The sequence below is a fragment of the Staurois parvus genome, unplaced genomic scaffold, assembly GCF_062004578.1.
Source record: "Staurois parvus isolate SC_StPar_1 unplaced genomic scaffold, SC_StPar_1.0 ptg000400l, whole genome shotgun sequence".
Classification (NCBI taxonomy): domain Eukaryota; kingdom Metazoa; phylum Chordata; class Amphibia; order Anura; family Ranidae; genus Staurois; species Staurois parvus.
This window is the reverse complement of record NW_028318196.1, coordinates 230,001-248,345: the sequence shown is the minus strand read 5'-3', so window position 1 is coordinate 248,345 and position 18,345 is coordinate 230,001. Positions and strand designations below refer to the sequence as shown.

At 41.9% G+C, this 18,345-nt stretch overlaps 1 protein-coding gene across 6 annotated transcripts in view; it reads left to right on the top strand.

Annotated features, from left to right (window-relative positions):
• Positions 1-18,345, top strand: part of AKAP9 (A-kinase anchoring protein 9) — a 362,315-nt gene that overhangs the window by 134,152 nt on the left and 209,818 nt on the right. For all 6 annotated transcript variants that reach the window (XM_089686483.1, XM_089686482.1, XM_089686484.1 and 3 more), the window contains 4 exons: positions 4,458-4,683; positions 12,008-12,101; positions 15,797-16,156; positions 18,173-18,345. The exon at positions 18,173-18,345 is cut by the window's right edge and continues 142 nt beyond it. In XM_089686483.1, the coding sequence (XP_089542609.1) occupies positions 4,458-4,683; positions 12,008-12,101; positions 15,797-16,156; positions 18,173-18,345 (853 nt within the window). The remainder of the gene's footprint in view (positions 1-4,457; positions 4,684-12,007; positions 12,102-15,796; positions 16,157-18,172) is intronic.

The window sequence follows — 18,345 nt, the reverse complement described above, 5'->3', positions numbered from 1 at the left end:
ATATACTGTATATTACATGTGTCTCAGTGACCAGTCGCCGAGCTGCAGCTATGTCATGGGGAGCAGCACAGCACTGACATCACCAAATGTTAAACCTCTTGTGAGACTATAGGAGGCAGCAGTACATTCTCTTTTTTAATTTTTTGAATGCTGTCTGTACTCCAGTAGGGGGGGACTTTTCTTCTTTCCTCACTTTCTGTCTTTAAGACCACAGGAATGGAGCAGAAACCTTTCTGTACCTGGCCATACACTAATAGAATTTTATTCAAAATTTTTCATTTTGTGAACACTCAATTGATTTCTAATCATTATTGGTGGACATGTTGATGGTGTTTTTCAACTGCATTTGTGAGAACATTCAAAGGAGCGGGATGGAGAATTTTTCTGGAATAAACAAATTTCTAACCATGTATTTGGTTTTCATTCTGGAAAGTTTATTAATTTCAAAAATCAAATATCAAAAGCAACGTAATTTCAAATGATATTCATCTAGTCATTGAGTGCAGAGAATGGCCAGCTTTAGACCGTTGTCAGTAGACCATTTCCCCATTGGCAGGTCTCTCTTCTCCTTCTGTTCCTGTGACTACTGTAAAATGTTGTATTTTCGTTCACTTGCTGATCACACAGGTCCCCAAGAAAAATCGAAAGGGTTTTAATCTTCACTATATACTTCTCCTATATATATCTAATATATACCTTCCTATATACATCTAATAGATTGAGCAGTTTTGGTGCATTTTTCTGAATACACACCAAAATTCCTGCATGCAGTAATTTCGGTGTGCTTTTGGAAAATGCACCAAAACCATCCAATCTAATAAAAGTCTATGGGAAAATGCAGATAATGTGCACGAAAACCATGGCTACATTGCGCTGCAGGGAAACCGCACCGTAACAGTGTGAAAGGAGCCTTAAGATAATACTTGTTTTGTGCTCTGCAATTAACTGTGCAAAATCAGTTGTTTTGGCACGTTTTATTTAATATACTTCAATGCAAAAATTGGAGGGCTTTTTCTTTGCAAAGATTTTTATTTTGACTTTTTCAAGGTAAAATAACAAAAGGTATAAAAAGGTAATGCTCAAAGAGGTACAATAAAAAAAGAAGGCATAGAAAACTGAATTACAGAATTGAACATGGAACGGGTATAACTAGCCCAAATGGTTACAAAACTATACAACAGGGAAAGGTTAGAAAGTATGCAATTTCAATACTCTGATGGTGCATAATGCAGATTGATAGGAAAAGTATTGCCTATGTGATTGTACACCCTGAGAGTGGGAGGGAATGAAATAGAAAAATAAAGGGGGTTGAAAAGGGAAAGAACCCCCAACTCCCAGGACAGAGGGGCCAGAAACTAGAGAAGAATAAAAGAGGGGGAAGGAAGCAATAAGGTGGCCAAAGGAGTGGCAGGAAAAGAGAAGAGAAACCAGAGGATGAGAAGAAGAAAAAGTATCCTATGCGCTTCATTCTGTTGTGCCGCCCCAGATCGGGTCACGCGAATAGTCATATCAATAGCAAGGAGTGATCCAGACCTACAGTTGCAAGAAAAAGTATGTGAACCCTTTGGGATTACGTGGAGTTTTGCATGAATTGGGCATAAAATGTGCTCTGAACGTCATCTAAGTCACAACAATAGAAGAACACAGTCTGCTGAACATAATACTACACAAACATTAGATGTTGCCATGGTTTAATTGCACATAACATGTAAATATTCACAGTGCAGGGAGGAAAAAGTATGTGAACCTTTGGACCTAATAACTGGTTGACCCTCCTTTGGCAGCAATAACCTCAACCAAACGTTTCCTGTAGTTGCAGATCAGACCTGCACAACGATCTGGAGTAATTTTGGACCACTCCTCTTCACAAAACTTTTTCAGTGTAGCAATATTCTTGGGATGTCTGGTGTGAATCGCTCTCTTAAGGTCATGCCAAAGCATTTCAGTCGGGTTGAGGTCCGGACTCTGACTGGGCCACTCCAGAAGGTGTATTCTGTGCTGTTGCAGCCATTGTTTTGTTGAATTACTTGTATGCTTTGGGTCATTGTCCTGTTGCATCACCCATCCTCTGTGGAGCTTCAGTTGGCGGACAGATGGTCGTACGTTTTCCTGCAAAATGTCTTCATAAACTCTGGAATTCATTTTCCCATCAATGACAACAATCCGTCCAGGCCCTGAGGCAGCAAAGCAGCCCCAAACCATGATGCTCCCTCCGCCATGTTTTACAGTGGGGATGAGGTTTTGATGTTGGTGTGCTGTGCCTTTTTTTCTCCACACATAGTGTTGTGTGTTCTTCCCAAACAACTCAATCTTGGTTTCATCTGTCCACAGTATATTTTGTCAGTAGTGCTGTGGAACATCCAGGTGCTCTTTTGCAAACTTCAAACATGCTGCAATATTCTTTTTGGACAGCAATGGCTTCCTCCGTGGTGTCCTCCCATGTACTCCATTCTTGTTTAATGTTTTCCTTATTGTAGATGTGTCAACAAAAATGTTAGCATGTGCCAGAGATTTCTGTAGGTCTTTAGCTGACACTCTGGGATTCTTCTTTACCTCATGCAGCATTCTGCGCTGTGCTCTTGCAGTCATTTTTACAGGACGACAATGCCTAGGGAGAGTAGCAACAGTGCTAAACTTTCTCCATTTGTAGACAGTCTGTCTTACCGTGGACACATGAACATCAAGGCTTTTGGAGATACTTTTGTAACCCTTTCCAGCTTCATGCAAGTCAACAATTCTTGATCGTAGGTCTTCTGAGAGCTCTTTTCTGCAAGGCATGGTTCACATCAGACAGTGCTTCTTGAAACCAGTAAACCCAAAACAGGTGTGTGTTTTTTAAGGGCAGGACAGCTGTCAGCAACACATCCAATATCATCACACTGATTGGAGTCAAGGTTGGCTCACTCCTGGCTCCAATTAGCTCTGGGGGAAGTCATTAAGCTAGGGCCTCACATACTTTTTCCTCCCTGCACTGTGAATGTTTACATGTTATGTGCAATTAAACCATGGCAACATCTAATGTTTGTGTAGTATTATGTTCAGCAGACTGTGTTCTTCTATTGTTGTGACTTAGATGACGTTCAGAGCACATTTTATGCCCAATTCATGCAAAACTCCACGTAATCCCAAGGGGTTCACATACTTTTTCTTGCAACTGTATATGGTCATTGAAATGTATCCAATAGTTGCAAACCTTCAGGAACTTGGAATGGGTGCCCATAGTGGGGTCATGTACCATAGAGAGATTTTGAGGGCTTTTGGACCTAAAGGCAAAATCCATTAAACATTTTTCTTTCTAGCAGATAGTGGATCTAAGAATGGATGTTTACATGACTGAGTCTGAATGCTTATGCCTATGGTGGTAGGAGGGAGAGAGAGAGATGCCAGATACCTCCAGCACCACCTTGTTTTGGACCAAGGCAATTAGATAAAAATATAGAACAGCCACGGTTTCCTCTAAGATTTGTCAGACAGGGTGAGTTGCGGCATCTGCTGTTGACCGATCACTGAAGAAGAAGTCAGGAGCTATGGACAGAGATCTGTGTCTGGATAATGCAGATAATTATTATTTATCATGAGCTGAGCGCAGAGTGACTTTTTTTTTTTTTTATTTACATGTTTACAATTTTCCAGCAGATAGGATAGTCAACAGTGTTTAGACTTAAATCGGAACTCCATGCAAAAGGGGAAGTTCTGCTGTAAAGACTGCTCCCCCGCTCCCTATTAAGGATTGGCACCTTTGGAGAGCGGGTACCCGAAATTGACAGGTATCCGCTCCCACTTCCACTGCGGAAGTTGTCCTACCCTCCCTTCCCGTAGTCTTCTGGGACACGTGACAGGTCCCAGAAGACTATGGGGCTATTCATGAAGTGCAGCGCTAATCGCGCATGTGCAGTAGGCACCCCGCTGTGAAGCCACAAGCTGTCACAACCGGGTACCCACACCGAAGATGCCGGCGCCTTGAACACCAGACTGCTGGTGAAACAGTCTGCGGGGTGGACACCGTGGGACTGAGGGACAGGTAAGTGGCTGTTTTTTTAAAAGTCAGCAGCTACAGTTTTTGTAGCTGCTGACTTTTATTTTTTTTACAGTGTGAGTGGAACTCCGCTTTAAACACATCATTACAGATCCATCGTGAGAGAAAAGTGTTAAATAGAAATAAATGAGTCTATGAGGGGGGAGCACTATATTAAGAGTTAGTATGGCAGCTATTGAGCCATTTATTTTACCTGGAGTTCTGCTTTAACATTTCCTGAGACATTTGCTGATAACCTATCCACTGGACCCTGTCTATATCTTAAAGAAAAATAGTCTCATGACAGATAGTGTAGATGTCTAGGGGTCCTATAAAGTGTATGGTAGCCTATAGTCTTTACATGGTGCCCAGATGTTCTCTCTAGAGCTCCCTGAAGGATATGCTTACGCAGTGAAAGTGTCATTTTGTATGTTTTCCTCAGATGTCCAGGAAGAGCTGACCCTCCCACCATTAGAGGAGGCTGAGAAGCTTAAAGCCGAGTTCAGCCTGCAGAGAACACAGCTGGAAGAGAAGCACTCTCGTGAAATTGAGCACCTGCGATCTTATTTCCAACAGCAGCTAAAAGAAAATGAAGACCGTTTCTCCAAAGAGATAATTCATCTGCAGGAGAGGCTCCAGGATTTCAATGTCAGCCCTCTTCAGCTCAGGTAGACTGATGATGACACCGCATAAGTATTTGTTACAAATCAGACTGGTTGTTTTTTTTTACTCTTAGAAAGGTAAATGGCACCTATGATTTTTATGGAAAAAAAATTAAAGCAATGTAAATCCCTAAGAACACATACAATAAGGTGTCCGTGCATAGCATTTCATTTTTCAGTCACCCATAATGCAGGCACACCAGCTCTTCTAATGTCATTTCAGGCTTCCAACCACAGCTATGGCATATGCACACAATGCAACACAGCCACTTTTCTGCTGGCAGGTGAGACGCTTGCATTGCATTGTGGAATGCCTTGGGGTTGAAGTTGCCATTCTGAGTTCATCTAGGTTTGGTGACCCTCAGGACACAGAAGCTTTGCTCAAAAAGGAAAGTAAGCATTGTGTGTTGTTTTTTTTTTTTTTTTTTTTTTCTTCAATGCAGGCATAAGAGTGGCTGACCATCTAAAAATGGATTGAAGTTGTGTAATCCGTCATTTAAATTATTAATGCATGTCCTAACATAAAAACATAAAATGGAATATATATAGCAACTTTTCAGTCCTTAGATGTGATGGCTGCATTCATTTCTCTTTTTCAGACTTATGCAGGCCATAGACGGGTCGTTTATCGGCCGAATTTTCGTCCGAATGAAAAATCAGCCGATATTCACACCGTTAGTGGGGCGATGCCGTCAGCCGTTTTTTGGGAATCTTCTCATTTCTTTTTATCGGTCATGCTGGAAAATCCATGAAAAACTGCCGTTTTTCGTAAGCATTGGTGGCAGCATATATGGCAGCAACGACCGATTTTTCGTTTTATTGGCCGACAATTCGGTCAATATACAGCCTGTCTATGGCTAGCCTAAGAACATTTTAGCAATACAGAAAATACCTGCTGATCTTGCCAAAAATGTTCTTGTCACTTTGTGTAAGCTGAAAAAAAGCACAAACTGCCTTTTATTTTTTTATTTTTTTTTTATGGACATCTAAATCCCCCCCATATAATGGAGCTGAACAAAGGCCGACATGCTTGAAATCTAGCCTGTGTGACGATTTTGGCTCCTAGCAGGAGAAACTAAAGGAGAAGAAGCCTGGGAAAAGAGAACTTGCACAGCCTCCACATCTCAGGGCTATTGCACATGTGCAATTTGGTTGCATACAGCCCTGGCCAAAGGTTTTGAGAATGACACAAATATTTTTCACAAAGTCTGCTCCTGCAGTGTTTTCAGATCTTTTTGTCAGATGTTTCTATGGTATACTGAAGTATAATTACAAACATTTCATAAGTGTCAAAAGCTTATATTTACAATTATATTAAGTTTATGCAAAGAGTCAATATTTGCAATGTTGGGGTCTTCTTTTTCAAGACCTCTGTAATTCACCCCGGCATGCTGTCAGTCAACATCTGGGCCACATCCTGACTGATGGCAGCCAATTCTTACATAATCAATGCTTGGAGTTTGTCAAAATTTGTGGGGGGTTTTTTTGTTCACCCGCCTCTTGAGGATTGACCACAAATTCTCAATGGGAATAAGGTCTGGAAAGTTTCCTGGCCATATACCCAAAATTTCAATGTTTTGTTCCTCAGGCCACTTTATCACTTTTGCCCTATGGCAAGGTGCTCCATCATGCTGGAAAAGGCATTGTTTGTCACCAAACTGTTCTTGGATGGTTGGGAGAAGTTGCTCTCGGAGGATGTTTTTGTACCATTCTTTATTCATGGCTGTGTTCTTAGGCAGAATTGTGAGTGAGCCCACTCCCTTGGCTGAGAAGCAACCCCACACATGAATGGTCTCAGGATTGGCATGACACAGGACTGATGGTAGCTCTTAACCTTTTCTTCTCTGGACAAGGTTTTTTCTGGATGCCCCAAACAATCGGAAAGGGGATTCATCAGAGAAAATTACCCTAGTCCTCAACAGTCCAAACCCTATACCTTTTGCAGAATATCAGTCTGTCCCTGATGTTTTTCCTGGAGAGAAGTGGCTTCTTTGCTGCCCTTCCTGACACCAGGCCATCCTCCAAAGTCTTCACCTCTCTGTGCATGGAAAAAGCGCTCACACCTGCCTGCTGCCATTCCTGAGCTGCAAGCTCTACACTTTTTGGTGCCATGATCCCACAGCTGAATCAATTTTGGGACACAGTCCTGCTGCTTTCTGGACTTTCTTGAGTGCCCTGAAGCCTTCTGTATAGCAATTGAACCTCTCTCCTTGGAGTTCTTGATGACCTGATAAATGGTTGATTTAGGTGTAGGCTTAGTAGCAGCAATATCCTTGCCTGTAAATCCCTTTTTGTGCAAAGCAATGATGACTGCACGTTTCCTTGCAGGTAAATTAACATTTTTGTCATTCTTGAAACTGTTAGCCAGGGCTGTACAGCTTAAAATCCTGATGTTTTCAGCACCTGGGAGGCAAAGATGCGCAGTGTACAGCCTGCTGCCGGCAGCCTGTCAAAATTTATGATGGGCTCAAGTGCGCGTTGGCTGTACAGGGCTGGGTGCTTCTCCAAGCAGTTTAGAAATGTATGCTCGTAGAACCCTACATTCAGGGAATATGTCCTTGTGCACATATCCGACCTGAAACATAAGCGCCGACATGAACAGTGTCCATCCATGTGAAGCCGCTGTGCATATCAGCTTGTCATAGATTTTGACTGGCCTGCAGCAGACATCCATGCACTGCGCCGTTGTCTCCTGAATGCTGGGATTTTAGGCTGTAGGTGCCAAAACACGTGCCTGAGCCCTAAGCTCTGGTAGGCTGCGATATAATATATATATACAGTCAGGTCCATAAATATTGGGACATCGACACAATTCTAACATTTTTGGCTCTATACACTACCACAATGGATTTGAAATGAAACAAACAAGATGTACTTTAACTGCAGACTGTCAGCTTTAATTTGAGGGTATTTACATCCAAATCAGGTGAACGGTGTAGGAATTACAACAGTTTGCATATGTGCCTCCCACTTTTTAAGGGACCAAAAGTAATGGGACAATTGGCTTCTTAGCTGTTCCATGGCCAGGTATGTGCTATTCCCTCATTATCCCAATTACAATGAGCAGATAAAAGGTCCAGAGTTCATTTCAAGTGTGCTATTTGCATTTGGAATCTGTTGCTGTCAACTCTCAAGATGAGATCCAAAGAGCTGTCACCATCAGTGAAGCAAGCCATCATTAGGCTGAAAAAATAAAACAAACCCATCAGAGAGATAGCAAAAACATTAAGCGTGGCTAAAACAACTGTTTGGAACATTCTTAAAAAGAAGGAACGCACCGGTGAGCTCAGCAACACCAAAAGACCCGGAAGACCACGGAAAACAACTGTGGTGGATGACCGAAGAATTCTTTCCCTGGTGAAGAAAACACCCTTCACAACAGTTGGCCAGATCAAGAACACTCTCCAGGAGGTAGGTGTATGTGTGTCAAAGTCAACAATCAAAAGAAGACTTCACCAGAGTGAATACAGAGTGTTCACCACAAGATGTAAACCATTGGTGAGCCTCAAAAAGAGGAAGGCCAGATTAGAGTTTGCCAAACGACATCTAAAAAAGCCTTCACAATTCTGGAACAACACCCTTTGGACAGATGAGACCAAGATCAACTTGTACCAGAGTGATGGGAAGAGAAGAGTATGGAGAAGGAAAGGAACTGCTCATGATCTTAAGCATACCACCTTATCAGTGAAGCATGGTGGTGGTAGTGTCATGGCGTGGGCATGTATGGCTGCCAATGGAACTGGTTCTCTCGTATTTATTGATGATGTGACTGCTGACAAAAGCAGCAGGATGAATTCTGAAGTGTTTTGGGCAATATTATCTGCTCATATTCAGCCAAATGCTTCAGAACTCATTGGACGCCACTTCACAGTGCAGATGGACAATGACCCAAAGTATACTGCAAAAGCAACCAAAGAGTTTTTTAAGGGAAAGAAGTGGAATGTTATGCAATGGCCAAGTCAATCACCTGACCTGAATCCGATTGAGCATGCATTTCACTTGCTGAAGACAAAACTGAAGGGAAAATGCCTCAAGAACAAGCAGGAACTGAAGACAGTTGCAGTAGAGGCCTGGCAGAGCATCACCAGGGATGAAACCCAGCGTCTGGTGATGTCTATGCGTTCCAGACTTCAGGCTGTAATTGACTGCAAAGGATTTGCAACCAAGTATTAAAAAGTGAAAGTTTGATTTATGATTATTATTCTGTCCCATTACTTTTGGTCCCTTAAAAAGTGGGAGGCACATATGCAAACTGTTGTAATTCCTACACCGTTCACCTGATTTGGATGTAAATACCCTCAAATTAAAGCTGACAGTCTGCAGTTAAAGCACATCTTGTTCGTTTTGTTTCAAATCCATTGTGGTGGTGTATAGAGCCAAAAATGTTAGAATTGTGTCGATGTCCCAATATTTATGGACCTGACTGTATATACTTTTTTAATTAGGTACACTGTGCCAGAAACCTAATTAGTTCATCATTCATACCTTTTCTGGGTAGCAAGTGTCTTACCTTTTACTTTATTACAACTTTACGCTGTCTAATCAGGATTGCAGGTATCCTATACTGCATGCCATCCCTTTGTGCCTACTCATCAAGCCCACAGTCTCTCTGATGAGACTATAACACCCTACTCATTTTACTGCCTAGGCCTCTAAAGTAGTGCTGTGCTGACTTCAGCTGCCTAGGCAGAAAAATGAGGAGGGTGTTATAGGATCAACAGAGTCTGTGGCCCTGATAAGTAGGCCTTCTATAGCTGTTTCCAAGCTATGAGAGTCATCTCTGCATCTTTCACTTCCAAAGGAGCTCTGCAGCATCTGGGTAATAAGAGGCTGCAAATCCTTGAATTGGATTTGCCGAAAAACCATTCCATACTGCTCTCTGCTCTTATGGACCTAGAGGTCAGACTAGTAACAGCATAAGTATGCCCCTTCATTGTAGGTGATGTCTCTGTATATTTTATAGCACAGCGCAGTCTTTCTCAACCTTTTTAACACGGAGGAACCCTTGACATAACTTTTCAGACTCAGGGAACACCTACAAATAATTACTTTATCTACAGCTTACAGTACCTTAGTGTGGTGGTCAATGGAAAGAATATTCCTTACATTTGTGGTCATTGGAGATCATCCCCTCTTACAGATAGGCAATACAATTATTACTGTCTGTCCTTACTTATCTGAGAGGCAGGAATTGCCCATTGCTCCAGGAACCCCTGTCAACCTTTGGAGGTACCCTAGGGTTCCACAAAACCATGGTCGAGAACGGTACAAAGATATACATTTGTGTTGATATACAGTGAGGAACAGAAGTATTTGAACACCCTGCGATTTTGCAAGTTCTCCCACTTAGAAATCATGGAGGGGTCTGAAATTCACATTGTAGGTGCATTCCCACTCTGAGAGACAGAATTTAAAAAAAATTCAGGAAATCACATTGTATGATTTTTAAAGAATGTATTTGTCTTGCACTGCTGAACATAAGTATTTGAACACCTGAGAAAATCAGTGTTAATATTTGGTACAGAAGCCTTTGTTTGCAATTACAGAGGTCAAACGTTTCCTGTAGTTCTTGACCAGGTTTGCACACACTGCAACAGGGATTTTGGCCCACTCCTCCGCACAGATCTCCTCTAGATCTGTCAGGTTTCAGGGCTGTCGCTGAGCAAAATGAAGTTTCAGCTCCCTCCAAAGATGTTCTATTGGATTTAGGTCTGGAGACTGGCTAGGCCACTCCAGAACCTTGATATGCTTCTTATGGAGCCACTCCTTGGTTATCCTGGCTGTGTGCTTCGGGTTGTTGTCATGTTGGAAGACCCAGCCACGACCCATCTGCAATACTCTGACTGAGGGAAGGAGTTTGTTGCTCAAAATCTCACAATAAATGGCCCCATTCATCCTCTCTTTAATACAGTTCAGTCGTCCTGTCCCCTTCGCAGAAAAGCACCCCCAAAGCATGATGTTACCACCCCCATGCTTCACTGTAGGGATGGTGTTCTTGGGATGCAACTCATCCTTCTTTTTCCTCCAATCACGACGAGTGAAGTTAAGACCAAAAAGTTCTACTTTGGTCTCATCTGACCACATGACTTTCTCCCATGCCTCCTCTGGATCATCCAGATGGTCATTAGCAAACTTCAGACAGGCCTGGACATGTGATGACTTGAGCAGGGGAACCTTCCGTGCAATGCATGATTTGAAACCATGACGGCGTAGTGTTCTACTGACAGTGACCTTTTTAACTGTGGTCCCAGCTCTCTTCATGTCATTGACCAGCTCCTCCCTTGTAGTTCTGGGCTGATTCCTCACCTTTCTTATCATCAGTGATACCCCACGAGGTGAGATCTTGCATGGAGCCCCAGTCCGAGGGAGACTGACAGTCGTCTTTAGCCTCTTCCATTTTCTACCAATTGCTCCAACAGTTGATCTATTTTCACCAAGCTGCTTGGCAATTGCCCCGTAGCCCTTTCCAGCCTTGTAGAGGTCCACAATTTTGTCTCTGGTGTCTTTTGACAGCTCTTTGGTCTTGCCCATGGTAGTAGTTGGTGTCTGACTGACTGTGGGGTGGACAGGTGTCTTTAAAGAGCTCAGACAGGTGCTACTAAGTTAGTTTAATTAGTGGAGTAGAGGTGGACTTTTTAAAGGCACAGTAACAGGTCTTTGAGAGCCAGAATTCTTGCTGTTTCTTAGGTGTTCAAATACTTATGTTCAGCAGTGCGAGACAAATAAATTCTTTAAAAATCATACAATGTGATTTCCTGAATTTTTTTTTTTTTTAATTCTGTCTCTCAGAGTGGGAATGCACCTACAATGTGAATTTCAGACCCCTCCATGATTTCTAAGTGGGAGAACTTGCAAAATCGCAGGTTGTTCAAATACTTCTGTTCCTCACTGTATTGTGGCAGGAGTGGCTTGGGGGTTAGTCCTTCTACCTTGCAGCACTGGTCTATTTCAAATCCAGGCCAGAACACAGTCTGCATGGAGTTTACATGTTCTCCCTGTGCTTGCACGGGTTTCCTTCCACACTCCAAAGACCTGCCAGTAGGTCAATTGGCTCTAGGATCTGAAGTAGGGAGTCTAGATTGTAAGCTCCTGGGGGGCAGGGACTGTTATGAATGTTTAGTGCGTAAAGTACTGTGTAACTGGTCATTGCTATGTAAAAAAAAAAAAAAAAAAAAGCAGAATTTTCTTTATATGTGTGTATATATGTATGTATATGTGTGTGTGTATATATATATATATATATATATATATATAAAAAATTTTTTTTTTTTCTGCATTATTGCTATAGAAAAGCAATAAATAAAATGACAATGTATTGTGTTTCTTTCAGAGATCTGTCTGCAAATAAGACTGGAGCAGAGCTTGAGTTACAAGAAGGGACCATATTCCAGAGTGTTTATGCTTCATTTTCTGATACACTGAAGGTAAACAATGCAAATAATAAGGCATGGAGTGCCGGACTTAATCTTTGTTTGTATAGCGCCATCTATGCACACACCCCAGTACTATGTTGGTTGGTAACACACCTAGCAGTGGATGCAGAAAGCAGACGCTTGCACTGAAGTGACACTGAATGTCCTCTGTCTATAAAGCTCTTATTTTCTTCCTGGATTTTGAAACCTGAAGATTTACCTGGAGAAGTCATGTTGTTCACCTGATCTGTGGTAAAGCATAGGGGGCATTAACTGGTGGTAGGTGATAACATTTATTAAGTAATGAATTTGTTTGGCCATTTTTCATATTATATGTATTGTTTTATCTGATCTCACCCTGGAAACGTATGTTTTGTTGTTGTGGCATACATTCAATTCTGTCCTGCTCATAGGGAACACAGGGCTACTTAGGTTCTAGAATTATAATGCTCTTCTCCACTGCATAAGGTAAGGAATCACAGGGGGAAAAAAATGTTTTCCTGTGAATGTAGTTAACCTCCTGTTACTCCAGCACATTTTTTTTTTTTTTAAACTTCAATTAAGATTTTAGTTGAAAGTAGTTAACCATGTTCCAGGTCCATCAAAACTTGAGATGTGCAGAGTCCATGTTCTTTTTCATGGAGCCACAGTCTGAATAGAAAAGCCTGACTCCTGCTAGCTTGCTAAAAAGTAGGACCCTTGCTCTTTGTGTGGAAGCAGTGATCTCTTTGCAGAGGTCTGACACGCACCCTGCTGGTGTAGTTCTAGCTCTGTATTTAGAGGAGTACATGAGCTTTACCAATTCTGGAAATTTGAAACTGTTTATGGCATGTAGGTCTCAAAGTTATGGGTGGATTCTGTTTGCGTGTTATTTTTTTTTTTACACCATTAGGAATAAGAAAAGTTTCATGAATATTTAGACTTGTAACAAGAAAGTAAAGAAGACATGTCTGAGATAAAGTCCATACACATTAATGTTACCCAGTCCAACTGTTTTGTTGGCTTTGAAGGGCAACCACTAGTGTAAGCCTTGTTAGTGGGTTCTCAAATAGTATTGTACGCCTTGGAATACTAGAGCCATATAAGTCAGTGGGTTAGATCTAAATGATAGCTATTTAAAGCTGAACTCCAGCCAGATGTAAAATACACAGACCAATGCAGCTCTGCATTCATTACTACATTCTTGAATGTATATATATTTTTTTTAAATACAAGCAGAGGAAATACCTACATTTGACTTATCTACTGTTTACAATCCTGGTACAGCAGAGCTCAGACTGGGGGAGGGTGAAACAGCACAAGGAGCCAATCAGTAGTATTGCAGAGTAGGTAGCAGGCTGATGAGAGGAGAGATTAAAGTGACAGAGAGATGAGCTCATGGGTTTTCTCACAGGCTGGACAGGGATGGGGCAAGACCTGTAAATGTTACTGAACAGCAGTGAAAAATCGGGTCTCCTCTCCAGGACTGTGCTGTGTGGTGGAGTGACATAGCTGTATAAATCTCAAGATGGGATGGACAAAAATCCATATATATATATATATGCGCGTGCACAAACTATTTTGTCAAAAGTATTGGGATGCCTGCCTTTACACGCACATGGACTTTAATGGCATCCCAGTCTTAGTCCGTAGGGTTCAATATTGAGTTGGCCCACCCTTTGCAGCTATAACAGCTTCAACTCTTCTGGGAAGGCCGTCCACAAGGTTTAGGAGGGTGTCTATGGGAAGGTTTGACCATTCTTCCACAAGCACATTTGTGAGGTCAGGCACTGATGTCGGATGAGAAGGCCTGGCTCGCAGTCTCCGACTAATTCATCCCGAAGGTATTCTATTGGGTTGAGGTCAGGACTCTGTGCAGGCCAGTCAAGTTCCTCCACCCCAAACTCACTCATCCATGTCTTTATGGACCTTGCTTTGTGCACTGGTGGGCAGTCATGTTGTAACAGGAAGGGGCCATCCCCAAACTCTTCCCCCAAAGCATGAAATTGTCCAAAATGTCTTGGTATGCTGACGCCTTAAGAGCTCCCTTCACTGGAACAAGTCAGGCAAGTACCGTTCTTCTGACAACTGCCAAACCCAGACACGTCCATCGGATTGCCAGACTCATCCGACACTTTGCAGTACACTTGGTGATGTAAGGCTTGGATGCAGCTGCTCGGCCATGGAAACCCATTCCATGAAGCTCTCTATGCACCTTTGTTGTGCTAATCTGAAGGCCACACAAAGTTTGGAGGTCTTTAGCTATTGACTCTGCAGACATTTGGCAACTTCTGCTCACTGTGCGCTTCAGCATAAACTGACCCCTCCCTGTCATTTCACGTGGCCTACCACTTCGTGGCTGAGTTGTTGTTCCAGTTGCTTTCACTTTGTTATAATACCACTAACAGTTGACCGTGGAATATTTAGTAGCAAGGAAATGTCACGGATGGACTTACTGCACAGGTGGCAACCTATCACGGGACCACACTTGAATTCACTGAGCTCCTGAGAGCGACCCATTCTTTCACAAATGTTTGTAGAAGCAGTCTGCATGCCTAGGTGCTTGATTTTATTCACCTGTGGCCATTTAACACCTGAATCCAATGATTTGGAGGGCTGGCCTAATACTTTTGGCAATATAATGTATATACGTATCTACTTTATACAGTGTGTGTATATATGTGTGTAAATATATATATATATATATATATATTGTGTATATGTATGTATGTATGTATGTATATATTTGTATGTATGTATATATAATCTCCAAAACCGGTTTAGGGGCACTTATGGGTCTTGCAGCAGAGATGAATCAAAGCAATAGCATATGATCGCTGACCTGCAAATGTCTCTATGCCTGTTTTGTATTTGTATGGATATTTCTTTCTGTGTGTACCCAGTCATTTACCTCACTCATATATTTATAAATAGAGGGTTGTAGTATAAAAAAATTACAGCATGTGCATTTAACCTATATTGCTATATGTTTGTATTTACCTGCTTACCTGGAGTTTAGCTTTAAACATTTGGAGACCCAAACATGCCCAATTTTGATTTACATTGTTGTAAGTTTTGCGTTTATTGAGCAACAAATCCCCTATAAGGTAGTATTGATCAGCTCAGGCTAGGCATATGTTTGTTTGTTTGTTTGGGGTTTTTTTCAGCATTTTAAAAAAAAAAAAAGGATTAAAAGGATTTTATGCTGGCCAGTGGATTTTTGGTACTGTGAAAAAGGGATATTGCAGAGATCTGAGCTTACATATATTAGCCAATACTGAAGTAAAGAGCAGTTTAACAGCTGATGTGCAGAGCATGTAAAATTGCTGTAGTGTAGAGTAAAAGAATGCTGTACAGTATGTGCCTCCCTTTTATAGAGTTGTTTCGAGTGGAGTTAAAACATGTGGATTGCTGGAACAAGATCCATACAATTTTTATACTTTCACAACAGTACTATATTTTTGAGTAGTATAACCTTCGAAAATACACTGCAGTACATGAGCATTGTTCCTCTGTGCTTACATGCTGCCAGTAATGACGTCTCTACAGATCAGACTGCTGACTGTGCTCCCCAGCCAGTGCACATTCATGTGTTGGTTATTGCAAGTCTGCCATAAAATTTAAACAAAAGCAGTGATTTGGCCAGTGTGCAAAATGTCAAAACTGTGCATAGGTACTGTATAGATTAAAAAATGTTTTTTGTGTTTTGTATTTTTTCTCTTGAACAGGTAGGTGACACTGTTCAGATGGGAGACTCCTCGCTAAAGACACCCCTTGGGCCCATTTATCAGGAGCTGCAAAGCCTAAGGCAGGCCTTGTTTTCCAAATATGTGGAGGAAGTTATTGCTTTAAAAAAGCAACACAGGACAGAATTGGATCAGCTGAGAGCCAACCTGACAGAGAAGTTCAGCACGGAGAAGACAGCTCTGAGGCAGGAAATCATTCAGCTGACAAGAGCCAAGCAAGAGACTGTTAATGGCAGTTTCCAGCCCACCTTGTGTCCAATCACAGAGGAGAAGAGCGATGCTGACCTCAACCAGTTGCTTGAGGAGCGCTACCAGGAGAAGATTGAGCAAGAAATTGCACGAGTGAGTTTGGTTTTGGTTTATACAGATTGCAAATACCGTAATTCACAACTGCCAAACTATATTTTTAAAGCCTTGAAAATGAATTTGTACTGGATGTACTTGCTCCACTTCTGGGAGGACATCCTCCAAGGTGCGTGCCCCCTGGGACACGCATCTGGCATGCTCTGTGACCGCTGGACACAGCTGATCATAGATTGCAGTAAAGGCCAATCACCGCAGACTTTTACCATGTGATCAGCTGTGTCCACTCACATGTAAACAAACTTGCAGGTTATTGGCATTTCCTTTCCTGACACGCTGTCTCTGTGTGAGGAAAGGAGAGCTGATAACTGGCCAGTCTGACAGTAAATTGTTTACATTGAATCAGGACACTGATTATCCGTTCGTTATCAGCGCCATCTCATCAGTACTGCCTTATCTGTCCACATCAGTGCACATCAATGAAGATAAAATGACAGAAACGAAGAATACCTCTTCTTTTTTTCTTTTTTTTTTCTCAGCATTTTCTTTCTTTATTTTGTTTAACTAAAAATAAAAACCCAGTGGTGATTAAATACCACCAAAAGAAAGCTCTATTTGTGTGGAAAGAAATGATAAAAATTTCATATGGGTACAGTGTTGCATGACTGCACAGTTGTCAAAGTGTGACAAAGCTGAAAATTGGCCTGGGAAGGAAGAGGGGGTGAAAAGTGCCCGCTATTAATGTGCTAAACGTGACTGTAAAGTATATGGCTACCCCCTTGTATATATGTAATTACAAACTGTATAAGAAACTAGTTTTCTAAAACATTATTACATACTGATTAAGTATTTACATTACGATCTGATGCATATATCTAGAAAATAACATTAGAAGAATATGGATGCCCTTTATGCCCTTCGTTTCCAGGGGTCCTAAGATTGACGTCACTAGATCGATGTGTTACAGTAAAGTATGTAGAGCGAATGTCCCTTTTTTAAATCATTCTGTGCTTTGCGTAGCACAACATTTTCTGAGACTTTGCTGCTGTAATTTGCTCTTAGCTCCATCTGCTGGATGCAAGTGGTAAATATGAAATATTTGCATTTTAGTTATTTTTTTAATGGATGGGTACAAAATACCTTTAAAACGCTATAGACTTTCTTCTTCGTTTTTGCCCTTTTATAGATGCAGGAAGAGAGTTTCCACATGGGTAACCCACTCAGATCTAGTGAAGTATATGGAACACTGTTCTGGAGTGTGTTAATTATGTACACTAGACAGAATTATCAGTCATGAAGCACAGAATGATACAAAAAAAACAAATGCAGCTGTCAAACAAATATTTTGTACTTGAAGCAGAGTTCCACCCAAAAGGGGAAGTTCTGGTTTAATGCTTTGTCCCCCGCTCCCCATTAAGGATTGGCACCTTTGGGGAGTGGGTGCTCGAATTTGACAGGTACCTGCTCCCTCTTCCTCTGTGATTGCCTAGGCGATCGGAGGTGGAAATTGTCCACCCCCTCCCTCTCTGTAGTCTTCTGGGACACATGACAGGTCCCAGAAGACTACGGGGCCATTCACAAATTTCAGCGCTTCTCACGCATGCGTATTGGGCCCCTGGCTGTCACAGCCGGGCACCCAGCCCGCACTAAAGATGCCAGTGTCAGGGAGAGAAGACGGCCAGTGAAACCAGCTGTGTTGAGGACACCGCTGGACTGAGGGACAGGTAAGTGGCACAGACAGCAATAAAACCTGACCATTATTCTAATCCCCCTCCACGCTATCCAAAACAAAAAATAAAGTTTGCCCTTAGTTATACTTTAAATGCAAGAACACAAATTAAAATTTTAATATTCTATTGGCCAAAAGAAATCACTATGCTTTTGAAGAATATACATGATTTGCTGATCAATATTTGAAGTTTGCTTATATTGCAATCCAACTTTATTTTTCTTGTTGCTGAATCAATAGTTTTTGGGGTTTTTTGCACAATGTACAGTAGTTATCAACCAAGCACCTGTCCATACTTCATACAGTGTTGATCCTTTCTTGTTAAGGTTATTGTCGAGATGTCCATTGCATTTGCCCAACAAACTGAGCTTGCTCGACTGTCCTCACTGGAGGTCCCTGAACAGCAGAGCCTTTCCCAGGATCAGACTGAGGCCCCTGAACAGGATGCTGATAAGCAGACACAGGAGGAGAAGGCACTGGAGCTGGAGCAGGAGGGCAC